This window comes from Durio zibethinus, chromosome 11 (assembly GCF_047325235.1).
Source record: "Durio zibethinus cultivar Kanyao isolate XHJ-2024 chromosome 11, ASM4732523v1, whole genome shotgun sequence".
Lineage (NCBI taxonomy): Eukaryota > Viridiplantae > Streptophyta > Magnoliopsida > Malvales > Malvaceae > Durio > Durio zibethinus.
The window spans coordinates 14,179,185-14,190,935 of record NC_143172.1 but is presented as its reverse complement, the minus strand read 5'-3'; the positions used below and the strand labels follow the sequence as shown (position 1 = coordinate 14,190,935).

Sequence of the window (11,751 nt, the reverse complement as noted above, 5' to 3'; positions counted from 1 at the left end):
AAAAAAGATAGACATAATAATCTTTTTATAAAAAAAAAAATTTCAACTTTTCTTTCCCTACCTTTTTCTCTAAATTGAGATATTAAAAAAATTAAATTTATAAAAAAACCAAAAATTATTTGATTTTTACCTCTTTTTCTTTCTTTAAACTAAAAATTTATCCGAATAAAAGAAATTGATTTTTGTTTTTCTTTACTTTCCTTTCCTTCCTCTCCCGTCAATCAAAATACACTATAAAAAAATTCTGATAAAGGAGATCCAACCGAGGCTCAAAGGTATAGAAATTTGAATGTGCAATCATGTGTCTCAAGAAGCAAATAAACCGACCCATCTACTAGCTAAAAGGGATTTTTTGCATAGTGAGACTTAGTATTGGGTGGAGGAGTGCTTTTTATTTAAAAAGTTGTTGAACAAGAGAAGTTTATTCTGTAGTAATGATATCTCTACTTTTGTTTAAAAAAAAAAAAAAAAACCTTAACACATTTTCTATTCTTGTGTCTCTTTTATAATATAATTATAAATATATAAATAATTATTGGATTAGATTGGATTGGTCTTTTTTTTTTGTTATATCAAAAAAGTAAAGTTATAGTACAAGTAAGAAGAAAAGAAAAAGCTTGATTTGAAACTACGTCTTTGATATCACATCGAACACCTTTAATCATTAGATTAAAAATTTAAAAATTAAGTTGATTTTTAAATATTAAGTTTAAAACTCGCCTATTTTCTAAATAAGCTTTTGATTTAAGTCAATTTATTTACCGAGTTTAATTTTATATTTTAATCCTCTCAAATTTCAAACAAATTTTTAAACTCGAGTGAATAAGTTTGTTTAAATATTATGTTATTCACTTGAACTTAAATTTATTTAAATTTCAAAAAAATTTAAATATAAATATTAGATCTATTAAATTATTCGGGCTTAAAGTAAAGGTCCGTTTAAAAAAGTAATCAAGCCTTGGAAATAATATTTAAAGCCTAGGTCCGATAGTTCTTTATATATATTTTATATTTATAATTATAATACATAAAAACTAATAAATAATTAAATAATATATGTTTATACGTTAATAAACTACAACCAAACATCATGTAACTAATCTCACCCAAACACCAACTTAAATCAATGAAGTCATTTTTAGGCTTTATTTTACTGGTTATAGATTTAAAATAATTAATATTTATTTTGTTTTTAAATAAAAATTAAAATCTAAACAAATTTAGAAAAATTTAAACATTTTTTTTAATTTAAGATTAGACCTGAATAACAAATGGGATCTATATTTTTAACTGGACAAAAAATCTAAAATTTATTAATATTCAATCCGATCGAAATTTATAGGATAGGCCAACGTATTAATTTTTGTTCGGGTCTTAGTGAAAACGTGGCAGACAGTCATTTGCCCGTAAATTTCATTCTATGACAGTTCCGTAAGCATGTGCAGGCACAAAATTGCCTCCAAACTTTTGACATTTTACTCATCTTCCCGCCATTTTCTCTCCTCGTACCATGTCGATGTTAACCAAACCACCAGCAAAACAAAAAACAAGCACCCACACCTTCTGAAGACAAGAAAAAGAAAAATCCTAAACCTCAAAACCCACAGACAGTTCGTTCAAAATGGGAATCAAAGATCTGCTCAGATTCTTGAAACCTTTCATTAAGCCCGTTCACATCAAGAAATATGCTGGCAAGCGGGTATCTCATTTTATCCTCCCTCCCTCCCTCTCACTCTAACTGCTTCCTTTTCTTTCTTTTTCTTTTATTATTACATTTTTTTTTTGCAATTTTGACAGGTGGGTATAGATGCTTATTCATGGTTACATAAAGGAGGTATTTGTGGTTCAGTTATACTCTTTTTTTTTTTTTTATTGTTGTAAGTGGAAATGAAATGAATAGGCTGAATTGGTTTATGCAAAAATTGCAGCATATTCATGTAGCATGGAGATTTGTTTGGATTCAAACAGTGAAAAGAAATCTCGATACATAGATTACTTTATGCACAGAGTCAATCTTCTTCGTTACCATAAGATAACTCCAGTTGTTGTTTTTGATGGTGCAAATATCCCCTGCAAGGCTGCCACTGAAAATGAAAGATACAGGTTTTTAACTTTCTCTACTTAAAATGAAAAGCTTTTAAACCTTTCATTATATATAGGATTTAGCTATTTCAAGTTCTTGGAGATAATAGTAACATGGTTTTGACAGTTGTCTTTCTTTTTTGATTCAAGGAGGAAGAAAGATAATCGGGAATCGGCAATGGCTAAGCTTAAAGAGGGGGATGTTAAAGGTGCAAGTGAGCTTTTCCAGGTTTCACCTACCTTCCCTGTGCCTTTAGTTCAATTTTGAACAATTCATTAGCATTTTGCCCATATGCATGGTTAATGTTTGGAGACGTGTCCTTTCTTGGGGTTTGTGGTTATGGTGATAATTATGTTTTAGGATTCAGGATTCAATTAGGATCGCAATCTATTGAATTTTCATCTTGAGAAAATGCTTTCATTTAAGGAACAGCTTGCTGGAAATTCTTGCAGCAAGAAGATTAAGATTTTTTAACTGGTCAATTGGCATGTGGGAATTGATATGAAAATATAGGGAAACAACTAAATTTGAAAGGTGCCAGAAAGATAATATAGCAAAGAAGAGGAAAAATAGTTTAGAGGCAGAGGTTTTGTGCTGGGAACAGTAACTGTATCACGTTAGTACTAGCTAAAATTAGAAAAAAAATAACATTGTAGAAAGAGAAGAGAAGTGAAGAAAGGAGAAAGAGAGAAGAGCACAGAGCTACTATAGCGGTCTATGCCTCAATAAACTAAACTATTATATTTTCATGAGGAAAAGGATACTAAAATCCAAAGGTCATATAGGTATTTGTAGTGATTTCTATACTAATTAATCTTCAAGAACCAGATGACTACTTCTTAACCAATTGAAAATTCCACAATTTTGCCCCTTTACATGAAAGTGGACATTTTAAAAAATAAAAAGTCTGAAAGCTATAAACTTTCTTTTTCCATGGCTGCATTACTGCTATTCATTTTTTCCTTTAAAAAGTAACAACTTGTTTGTCGGTTTATATTATTTTGTTCAAGTGTATGTTGATAAAAAGTACTATCTTGTTTAAATTTTCATTGAAAATTATCGGACAAACTATTTGTTATGCTCTTGGATTGAATTAGTTTGCTTTATAACACTAAATGCTACTCTTGGAAAATTACTGAGACTTATTAAGACCCTCTCAAGATTGTGCACGAGCATGAAGTAAATTTTCAGTACTGATTCCAACCTCTACAAGTATAATTCACTTATTTAGACCTATCTCAGGTTTGAGTGTGAGCATGAACTAAATTTTTTGTAATGCTTTCAGCCTGTTCAACTTTGATTTTGGCTGGAAATGTATAGTTAGGTCATTTTAAATGGTTCACCAGTAGGTTCACTTAAAAGTACTTTCGATTTCTTGATCTTGACCATCATATCTCCTAACATCAGAGAGCATATTTTTATGTTTGCTGTCCGCTTAAATTTTGATTTTTCATCTTCCTCACTTATTAACTCTGACATCTGTATGGATTTATAGCTGTTCTTATATAAATTTGTGGTCACATTATTCTTTCTCTTTCTGTCTTGTAGAGAGCAGTGAGTATCACTCCAGCAATGGCACATCAATTGATTCAGGTATAACATATTTAATACAGTTCAGCAATGCCTCTGCATTTCCATATAATTTTCTACGATTTTTGCTCACCACGAAAATTTAGAATATTTTGCATTCCTCTTCGAATTAAAATCCCTACCAAACTTATGTAATTACTTTTCAGATCCTAAGATCAGAGAATGTTGAATTTTTGGTAGCTCCATATGAGGCTGACGCACAGCTAGCATATTTGGCCACCCTCGAGGCTGAAAAAGGTGGAGTTGTAGCAGTGATTACAGAAGACAGTGATCTAATAGCATATGGTTGCCCATCTGTAAGAACTTCTCCAAAACTATTATGGTGTGCTGATGGAGGTCTTCTGCTCTCCTGATGTCTTCTGTTTCTTTTTGTTGATTATCAGAATTGTTGCTTTCATCTTGTTTTATGCATTTTCTGTTAACAGATCACTTTTAAAATGGACCGATATGGCAATGGAGAAGAACTAGTACTGTCTAAAATTTTTGAATCTGTAACTAGTAAGCCTTCCTTCAAAAATTTTGGTAAAGAATTGTTCACCGGTAAGCTTTGTTTTGACATTTCAAAGCAATGTTCTTTAAGTTTACATGTTATTTAAAAGCCTAGGTTGTCCAGAATACAACTTTCCCAGGAATCAATTTAGAAACATTTGATGTACAAAAATCAAGAACCCTACAGACGTATCTTGATATAGGTGAACTCTATATTCCTGCGATTATTACAAGCCTGATTCTTTTAATCTGTTGAACTGGTTAGACTTCTCTTTGGTGAACCATCAGTTGTGAAGTTTTCCATAAATATTGTAAAACTAGAAAGATCTATTTTACTATTTTTGTTGAAATAAACAAGTCCTCTTTTTTTTACTCTAATATATGCATTTGGGCTAATATTCAGCTTATGTAATGACAATTTACAGGTATGTGTGTCTTAGCTGGATGTGATTTCCTTCCATCTGTTCCTGGAATTGGGATTGTAACGGCACATTCCTTGGTCTCCAAGTATCAGAACTTAGACCGTGTAAGTAGTTTCTGCAAGCTTCTAACCAACAATTGCTGCGCTCATGAGTATTTCAATGTGGTTTTCATTCGACATGTGAAGAGAAACTGCTTCTTCATAGAATTTAAATCATGCTAAATGAGGCAAAACCATAATATTTTTCTCATGGGGGAAATTGAACCTTGTTTTTGAATGTAGCCAGTGGGTTTGATGAGTTCATTTTCTTAAACTGCACATTCAAATATCTCTAAACTTGTTAAGCATGCAGTGCATAAAATTTGGAATGGCTGATTATCTATGAAATGTTACTTAGGGCAACCAGTAACCAATCATTTAAATAGAGATCTTTTTGAAGAATGGTAATGCTATCATAGTATTATTTCTTGAGTTAATGCGTCACATACATGGATATAATTGTCTACTATGCAGACCTGCATCCATATAACAAACAGAATGGGGACCTTCCATTTCAAAGGATTTCCATGCAAAGTGCTTCAGTTTGGAAGCATAAGCAAGAGAAATTAGTGAACAAGAAACAAAGTAATTGACCACTCAATCTAATGGCCTTTCATGCGGACAAAATTAGTGAGCCATAATTAAATGGAAAAAGTGTTTTTTTTTTTTTTTTTATCTCTAGAACATGAAGCCGGCATGCTATTTGCAGCTTGTTGAAATTGTTTTTCCCATTTATGACAGTATCTGGAATTTCTGCTCCCTTTAATGACAGCTGTAGAAACTTATGTTTTTAAAAATATATATGATGTATATCCATCTGGTCATGTCATTGTTATTTAAAATTCCATATTTTGTTAATATGTTTACAGGTTCTGTCAGTTTTGAAGATAAAGAAGGGTAGTCAAATGCCTGAAGATTACTCCAAATCTTTCAAAGAAGCAATTGCAGTTTTTCAGCATGCCAGAATGTTCGTATGCTGGAAATAGAATTATCCAATGATCCGTGGCTTGATTTTATAAACTTATACTGTTGCTTTCAACTTTCTTTTGCAGATATGATTCTGAAACCAAGGGGCTTAAACACATGAAACCTCTTACACAACAGCTTCTGCAATCTCTAGATGAAGGGCTTGATTTCCTGGGACCGTATCTTTTTTTTTTTTTTTTATACTTTGATTCCCAAGTTACAATGGTAACTTCATGACATAGAAAAAGGAGGGAAAAGAGGTAGAAAATAGAGAACAGAGACTAAACACAGGGTAATAGAAAGAATCAAAAGAAACTTGGGGAGAAATAGAGGAAATTGAGAAAGAAAGTGATTCAACCAAGATGTGAAATTATTACTAATATCTAATACTCAAATGTCAATCATCCATAATCTAAAACTGTTAGAAAATGAAATAAGTTAACAGCTTATAGACTACTCCATAAACCTTAGTACTCAGTAAATGGGAGAAAATTCAAACTAAAATGACTGAATTCAAGTGCTTTAAATTAAAATGACTGAATTCAAATGCTTTAAAATACCCCTAATACTACAATAGAGAACGTAAAAACTAAAGCAAAGCGATTTTAATAAAACCCCATATGATTTAATCCTTCAGCCACGCATCACTTTAATGTCTAGACAGATCTCTTGATGTAAATTGGTAAAATGTTAGGCATTGTATGTTATGGTGCATCTTAGGTTCATGATTCTGAGCAGTTTCCAATGACATGCAGTTCTGCTTCCAGGCTAAATTTAGCACTTTGTGACGCTTGATCTTGTTAACATGTAACAAACATATTTGAGTGTATGACCTGCGACTTTTCCCTTTACCAAGTACAAATGGTTCCAGAGAAATCCCTCCATCGGTAGCAACTGCAATTGCTGAAGGAAACTTAGACCCCATTACGATGGAGGCCTTTGACTGTATCCTAACTTCTAGAAATCATCTAGAGCCTACTGAATTTCAAACTTCTGGTAAGCCCCAGCTGCTAGAAACTGCTGATATATCCAGACAAGAGAGCTGCTTCATGGTATTTTCTTCACATAAAACTAGAGAAAAAAAGAAGACAGGCAAGTTCTTTAAACCCCACTTGATATCTGGTGCTAAAGAAATGTGTTCATATATTTCTCTTATACTCACTTTTTATAGTACAAAGTTCTTGTTTCAGTGGAATAACCTTATATCTGTATTTTGAGAGTTCCAATACTATTTTAAATGGTATATCCATCCAAAAATATTTATAGTTTGGAGTTAAATTTATCTCCTTTGATATAACTTTTTTTTGAGGGCTTGGTTTATTTGTTGATATCAAAGTACCTAAAATCTGCTTGTGTTTGCACAATTTTGAGTTTACTGAATAATAAATCTCATATGCCAAAGCTGCTAGGTGCTCATGCGTATATATTTTTACATATGGTAGATAAAAAGCTTTTATTTATGTATTTTGTGATGGTATGATTTTCTGGCAGCAGGTCCAATGAACATGAGGCAAGTTGCAGTTTCAACTGAAAGAAAGTATTTCGAAGATGCTGGACTAGAGAAATTAGCATTTCCAGTAAAATCTCATGCGAAAAATGAGAATGAGGTTTTAGAGGAAATTCTATTGAAGGTTCCAAATAACAATCCTTTCAAGAAAAGTAAACTTGACGAAATACACATAGCCGAGACAAAGGACATAGCTGAACTAGTTTCATCAAAAGGCGAGGATGAGAAGCTGGAAATCTTGGGTGTTTTTCCCGATAATAGTCAATTGACATTTCCTGTAAATAGTTGTATAAGTGATGGAAAACTTGAAGTCTCCAATCAGATGGAGAGCAATGCTGAACAAATTTCAATGGTGACTGAGGTAGACTGTTCTGAGACCATGGGCATCAACATGGGATCCCAAGAAAGTGTGAGTTCTAAAACCAAAAGAGTGTTTAGTGGGAGAGGAAGAGGCCAAAATGACAAGTTGAAGAGAAGTAATTGCAGCAACTCAAGGACTAGGAACAGTATTTTGAACTTTTTTGCTCGTGTGTAATCTTCATCTGTTTAATTTACAATTTCTTTTTCGTTTCTTTTTTTAACAAGAATCACAAAATGATGCACCAAAAACACCTGTATGCTTTTAGAAGTCATTATTGAGCACCATTTATTCTTTTAGTACTTAAGCTAGGTGGTTACAATGGTAGGAAGGGAAATAACCATACTATGGGAGGGCTAAAGCATTGGAGCTGGCCTCACAATGGTTTGTTTCTTGCATGAACAGTCTCTCTACATGATTAAAACATGAACAGAGTCTGGCCGCTTATTGCTTTTTTCGAGTAAGAAGCTGCTTGAACCAGTAGGCTGACATCTTTGGGTACCTCTTCAAGCTTGAGAAATCAACATAGACAATGCCAAACCTTGAAGTGTAGCCTAATCTCCATTCAAAATTGTCCAGCAATGACCATGCGAAGTAGCCAACAACGTTTGCCCCGTCATCAACAGCCTTTTTCATCTGAGTCATGTAACCCTTGTAGTAGTTGATCCTTGTAGTGTCATGCAATCCCTGGGCAAGCGTCACGTTTCCTGGATCATCCATACCTGCAGGAAAAAAGGCTAACAATATGAGATTCAAACCCATTCTATTGTAATTTTTTTTCCCACGTTAACTTAGTAGAGAAACCATGTATGAAATTTAATTCAATTCAAAACAAGTTTTTACTAAATCATACCATTTTCAGACAAAATTACAATGGGATTCCCATACTTCTCTTTTATATACATCAGACACTTATACAATCCCCAAGGCACATTGTAGAGCCAATAAGAATACGCCTGCAAGCAAAAAGATAATCATATGATGCAGGTGAATTCAACACTTTTTAAAAAAGTAACCTTTCTTGGGAACCAGTGTCCCCAATGTGATTGACCTAGACTTACTCTTGGACCAATTGGCACTCCTCTTTTCGCATCTGTACAGGTGACCAAAAAGTTCAGACTTTAGAGTATATGAAGGATAGTATGAATCTCATTTTCAAAGAACGTCTTACAAGCAAATCCAGTATTCCAATCCTGCTGATAGCCTAAAACTTTTGGTTTAGACTGATACGGGTCATACATATAGTAAGTTGTATACTGGTTAATGCCCACAAAATCAAATGATCCTTTCACCATCTTAACCTCTTCTTTTGTGAACTTGGGTAGCCTATTGCCCACAATCACCTGCATTGTCCTAGGATACTCTCCATACACAAGGGGATGTATAAACCTAAACAATTTCAGAAGGCAGTGTTATAAAGTTATTCATCATGGTGGAGAGATGAATGTACCTCTTGCTATTTAAACTCTTACCATCCAACATGAAAGTCTATTGCTCTTTGAGCCGCATATCTGTCAGCCTTTGATCTGGTAAGAGGTTCGTACCATACAAAATCCAAGAGAATTCCAATCCTTCCCTTCTGTTTTTGCTGAAAATGCATGCATTTATCAATTAAGATAAGCTTTCAATGTGCTCAAATGGTTTTAAAGTAGACGGTATCCCATTCAGATCACATCAGTAACTATGTATCTTACTTGGTACTTGTCGCGGTATCTCTGCACTGCAGCTGCATGGGATAAAATCAAATGATGGGCAACAATGTATGGCTCGGTCCCAGAATTGCCTGCAGTACAATTTCCATATGCTTTGGAGCACCTTCCAGGAGCAAAGAACCCATTATCATACCCAAGTGCAGCAACTACTCTTGGTTCATTGAATGTCATCCAGTCCTTCACCCTGTCTCCAAAGGTCTTGAAACAGAAATCCGCAAAATCAGCAAAATCTTTCCTGAAAGTTATAAGTATTCATCAAATTTTCAGTCATAGATTATATGAGGAGAAGATAATAGCCTGAAACTACAAATCAAAAATTCTAATTCCAAAAAGAAGCAAAAAGGAACATGCTGTGTGTCCAATGTACACTATGTTTCGGTAGGAATGAAAGAAAAAGAAGAGAAGGGAAAAAGGTGAATTAAAAAAAAAGAAGGAAAAAAATTTTTTTTTTTTCATATGAAATATTTAATTTAAGTTAAATGACAGTTTTTCTCACATTTAATAGGAAAAGGAAGACACAAATTCACTTCTTTTTTCTTATTTTCTTTCTAGCAAACTTAAAGAAAGGGTGAAAAGAAAGTAGCTTTTGCTTCCATCCTTTTTCTTTCCTTGCTTTTTCCCTCCTACCAAACACAAACACTAGTAATGAATTATGTGAACCAAATGCTGCTTCTTGCCATGGTACTTACACTGCTTGATAACTCAACCAGCCATTGTATTTCTTCTCAAGTGCTTCAGGAAAATCATAGTGATTAAGATTAGCATACGGTGTGATGCCTGCAAACAGTTTAGATTGATATCAGCTCCTTTGTTTCAAGACAACCAGGAAATACTAGGTTGGGATTCTTACATTCTTAATCTCTAATCTTGATCAAGAATTACCTCTTTCTAGCAAGTAGTTGATCAACCTGTTGTAGTATGCAACTCCCTTCCAATTTACTTTCCCAGTCCCATCTAAATAAAAAATTGAAAAAATGATAAGGAACACAACACCAATTTTTATTTTTATTTTTTGTTGAATTATAATTTTTGTTGATGACAACTATGTAGTATGTGGATGAAGTACCAGGGAAAATTCTGGTCCATGAGATGGAGAACCTGTATGCATCAAAATTCAGTTTTGCCATAAGATCCACATCTTCCTGTAACAAAAGAGAAACATTTTATATGTGATATCAGGTCAGCATCAATTAACACCTAAAATATGCTACTTTTTAAATTTTGGGCTTAATCCGAAAGAGTTGGATTTCGGTAAAGCTAGGTTTAATTTCTCTTAATCTTGACCTTCTTTGTACCAATATAAACAAAAGCTACTTTTTAGTTTTGCTTTATACAATTACAAATTAAATGTGAAAATAAAAGTTCCGCAATCTACCATTACATCCTACAGGGACTGTTCTTATTTCTTTTATGTGTTTGATTTCTTACAAAGTTTAATAATCAACGTTTTGATTTAACTTTATATTGAATTTTTCTAATTATGTTTAGATTTATTGGTTTGTTTATTGTTCAGTAATTTTATACATGTGATATACGATGATAATGTTTTCTTGTAATTTTGTTTAAAAAAAAAGTTTTCTGGTATCTAATTTAGACGAACAACAAATTAAGAAATTCTCTTTGATCCCTTATTTAAATTCGATTTACAATTGTTTACTCAACAAATGTTTCCCAGTAGCACCAGGGCATTTCGCTTTCGATGATCGGTGCATGACTGAAATCTCTCCTTCTCCCAATTAAAAATTTTTTTTTCCTTGTAAATTATTTAACTCATGGGTGTAGGTAGGTAAAAAACTTTAACAAAATGATCAAATTTACCTTGTAGCGATGATATTGGTCCACGGTCACATCAGCCGTGGCATTATTAGCAATAATCCCTGTTTTAATTAAATAAACAAAATAAATAAATATAAAGTTGATGATCATATGCCAAAAATTTTCTGTAACGTTCTTAACTTCTCATCTGCAATTATTTCTTTCTTTCTTTTTTTTTTTTTTTTATACTTTTTACCACGTTAACGTCGGTAACATTACCGGGAATTTTAACGAAGACGTCCCAGATGCTGGGGCCCCGACCATCACCATGAGTCATGCCTTCGACTTGAAAAGCAGACGCGGCTGTTCCGAATACAAAACCCTTTGGAAACGTCGCTCTGCTCAGACCTCCGGTATCAAACTTCACCGTCTCCGGCTGCGTTTGCGACGGCTCATTGATCTCCGCTGCGCCTGCAACGCAGTGTATGCAGAAGATGAGACCGACACAGAAAACCAAGAAATGCATTTGGACTTTCACTTTCTAGAGCTAGCCGTTGAAGAAAAGAAGGAGAAATTAGATAGTGAAGACTGGAAAATACCGAGGACCATTGTTTATTTATAGTAAAAACAAGTTATCTTCAATGCATTTTTTTAAAATATGATTTCTACTATAAGAGAATTGTAGGGTAAGTTGGCGTTGCATCCTTGGTGATGCGGACACGAATAATTAATAAGATGTTGACGTGTCAAAATAGTTCAATCAGTGCCGATCATAATTGCAAAATCAACATTAAAAGAAAAAATCGCAAAAAATTAAAAAATTTTAAAATT

The 11,751-nt window shown here is 33.3% G+C and overlaps 2 protein-coding genes across 3 annotated transcripts; one reads left to right on the top strand and one right to left on the bottom strand.

Annotated features, from left to right (window-relative positions):
* Positions 1–1,546: 1,546 nt before the first annotated feature.
* LOC111290181 (5'-3' exonuclease family protein) lies at positions 1,547–7,630 on the top strand. The gene is made up of 12 exons (XM_089768044.1): positions 1,547–1,699; positions 1,798–1,834; positions 1,929–2,103; positions 2,233–2,311; positions 3,632–3,676; positions 3,820–3,969; positions 4,099–4,213; positions 4,588–4,688; positions 5,492–5,589; positions 5,675–5,767; positions 6,460–6,680; positions 7,083–7,630. The coding sequence occupies exons 1-12, from the start codon at positions 1,622–1,624 to the stop codon at positions 7,628–7,630; spliced, it is 1,740 nt and encodes a 579-aa protein (XP_089624170.1). The 5' UTR covers positions 1,547–1,621.
* On the bottom strand, positions 7,477–11,510 carry BGLU43 (beta glucosidase 43). Of its 2 annotated transcripts, XM_089768045.1 has the most exons (11): positions 11,200–11,510; positions 10,984–11,042; positions 10,232–10,307; positions 10,048–10,119; positions 9,855–9,942; positions 9,148–9,400; positions 8,926–9,041; positions 8,625–8,842; positions 8,515–8,546; positions 8,307–8,409; positions 7,477–8,175 (listed from the first exon to the last, which is right to left on the bottom strand). In XM_089768045.1, exons 1-11 carry the CDS (start codon positions 11,444–11,446, stop codon positions 7,898–7,900), a joined length of 1,542 nt encoding a protein of 513 aa, XP_089624171.1. In that variant the 5' UTR covers positions 11,447–11,510; the 3' UTR covers positions 7,477–7,897. The 2 variants fall into 2 exon arrangements, with proteins under 2 accessions (XP_089624171.1, XP_089624172.1); XM_089768046.1 differs by lacking the exons at positions 9,855–9,942; positions 10,048–10,119; positions 10,232–10,307 and having other exon boundaries at positions 7,480–8,175.
* Positions 11,511–11,751: the final 241 nt, after the last annotated feature.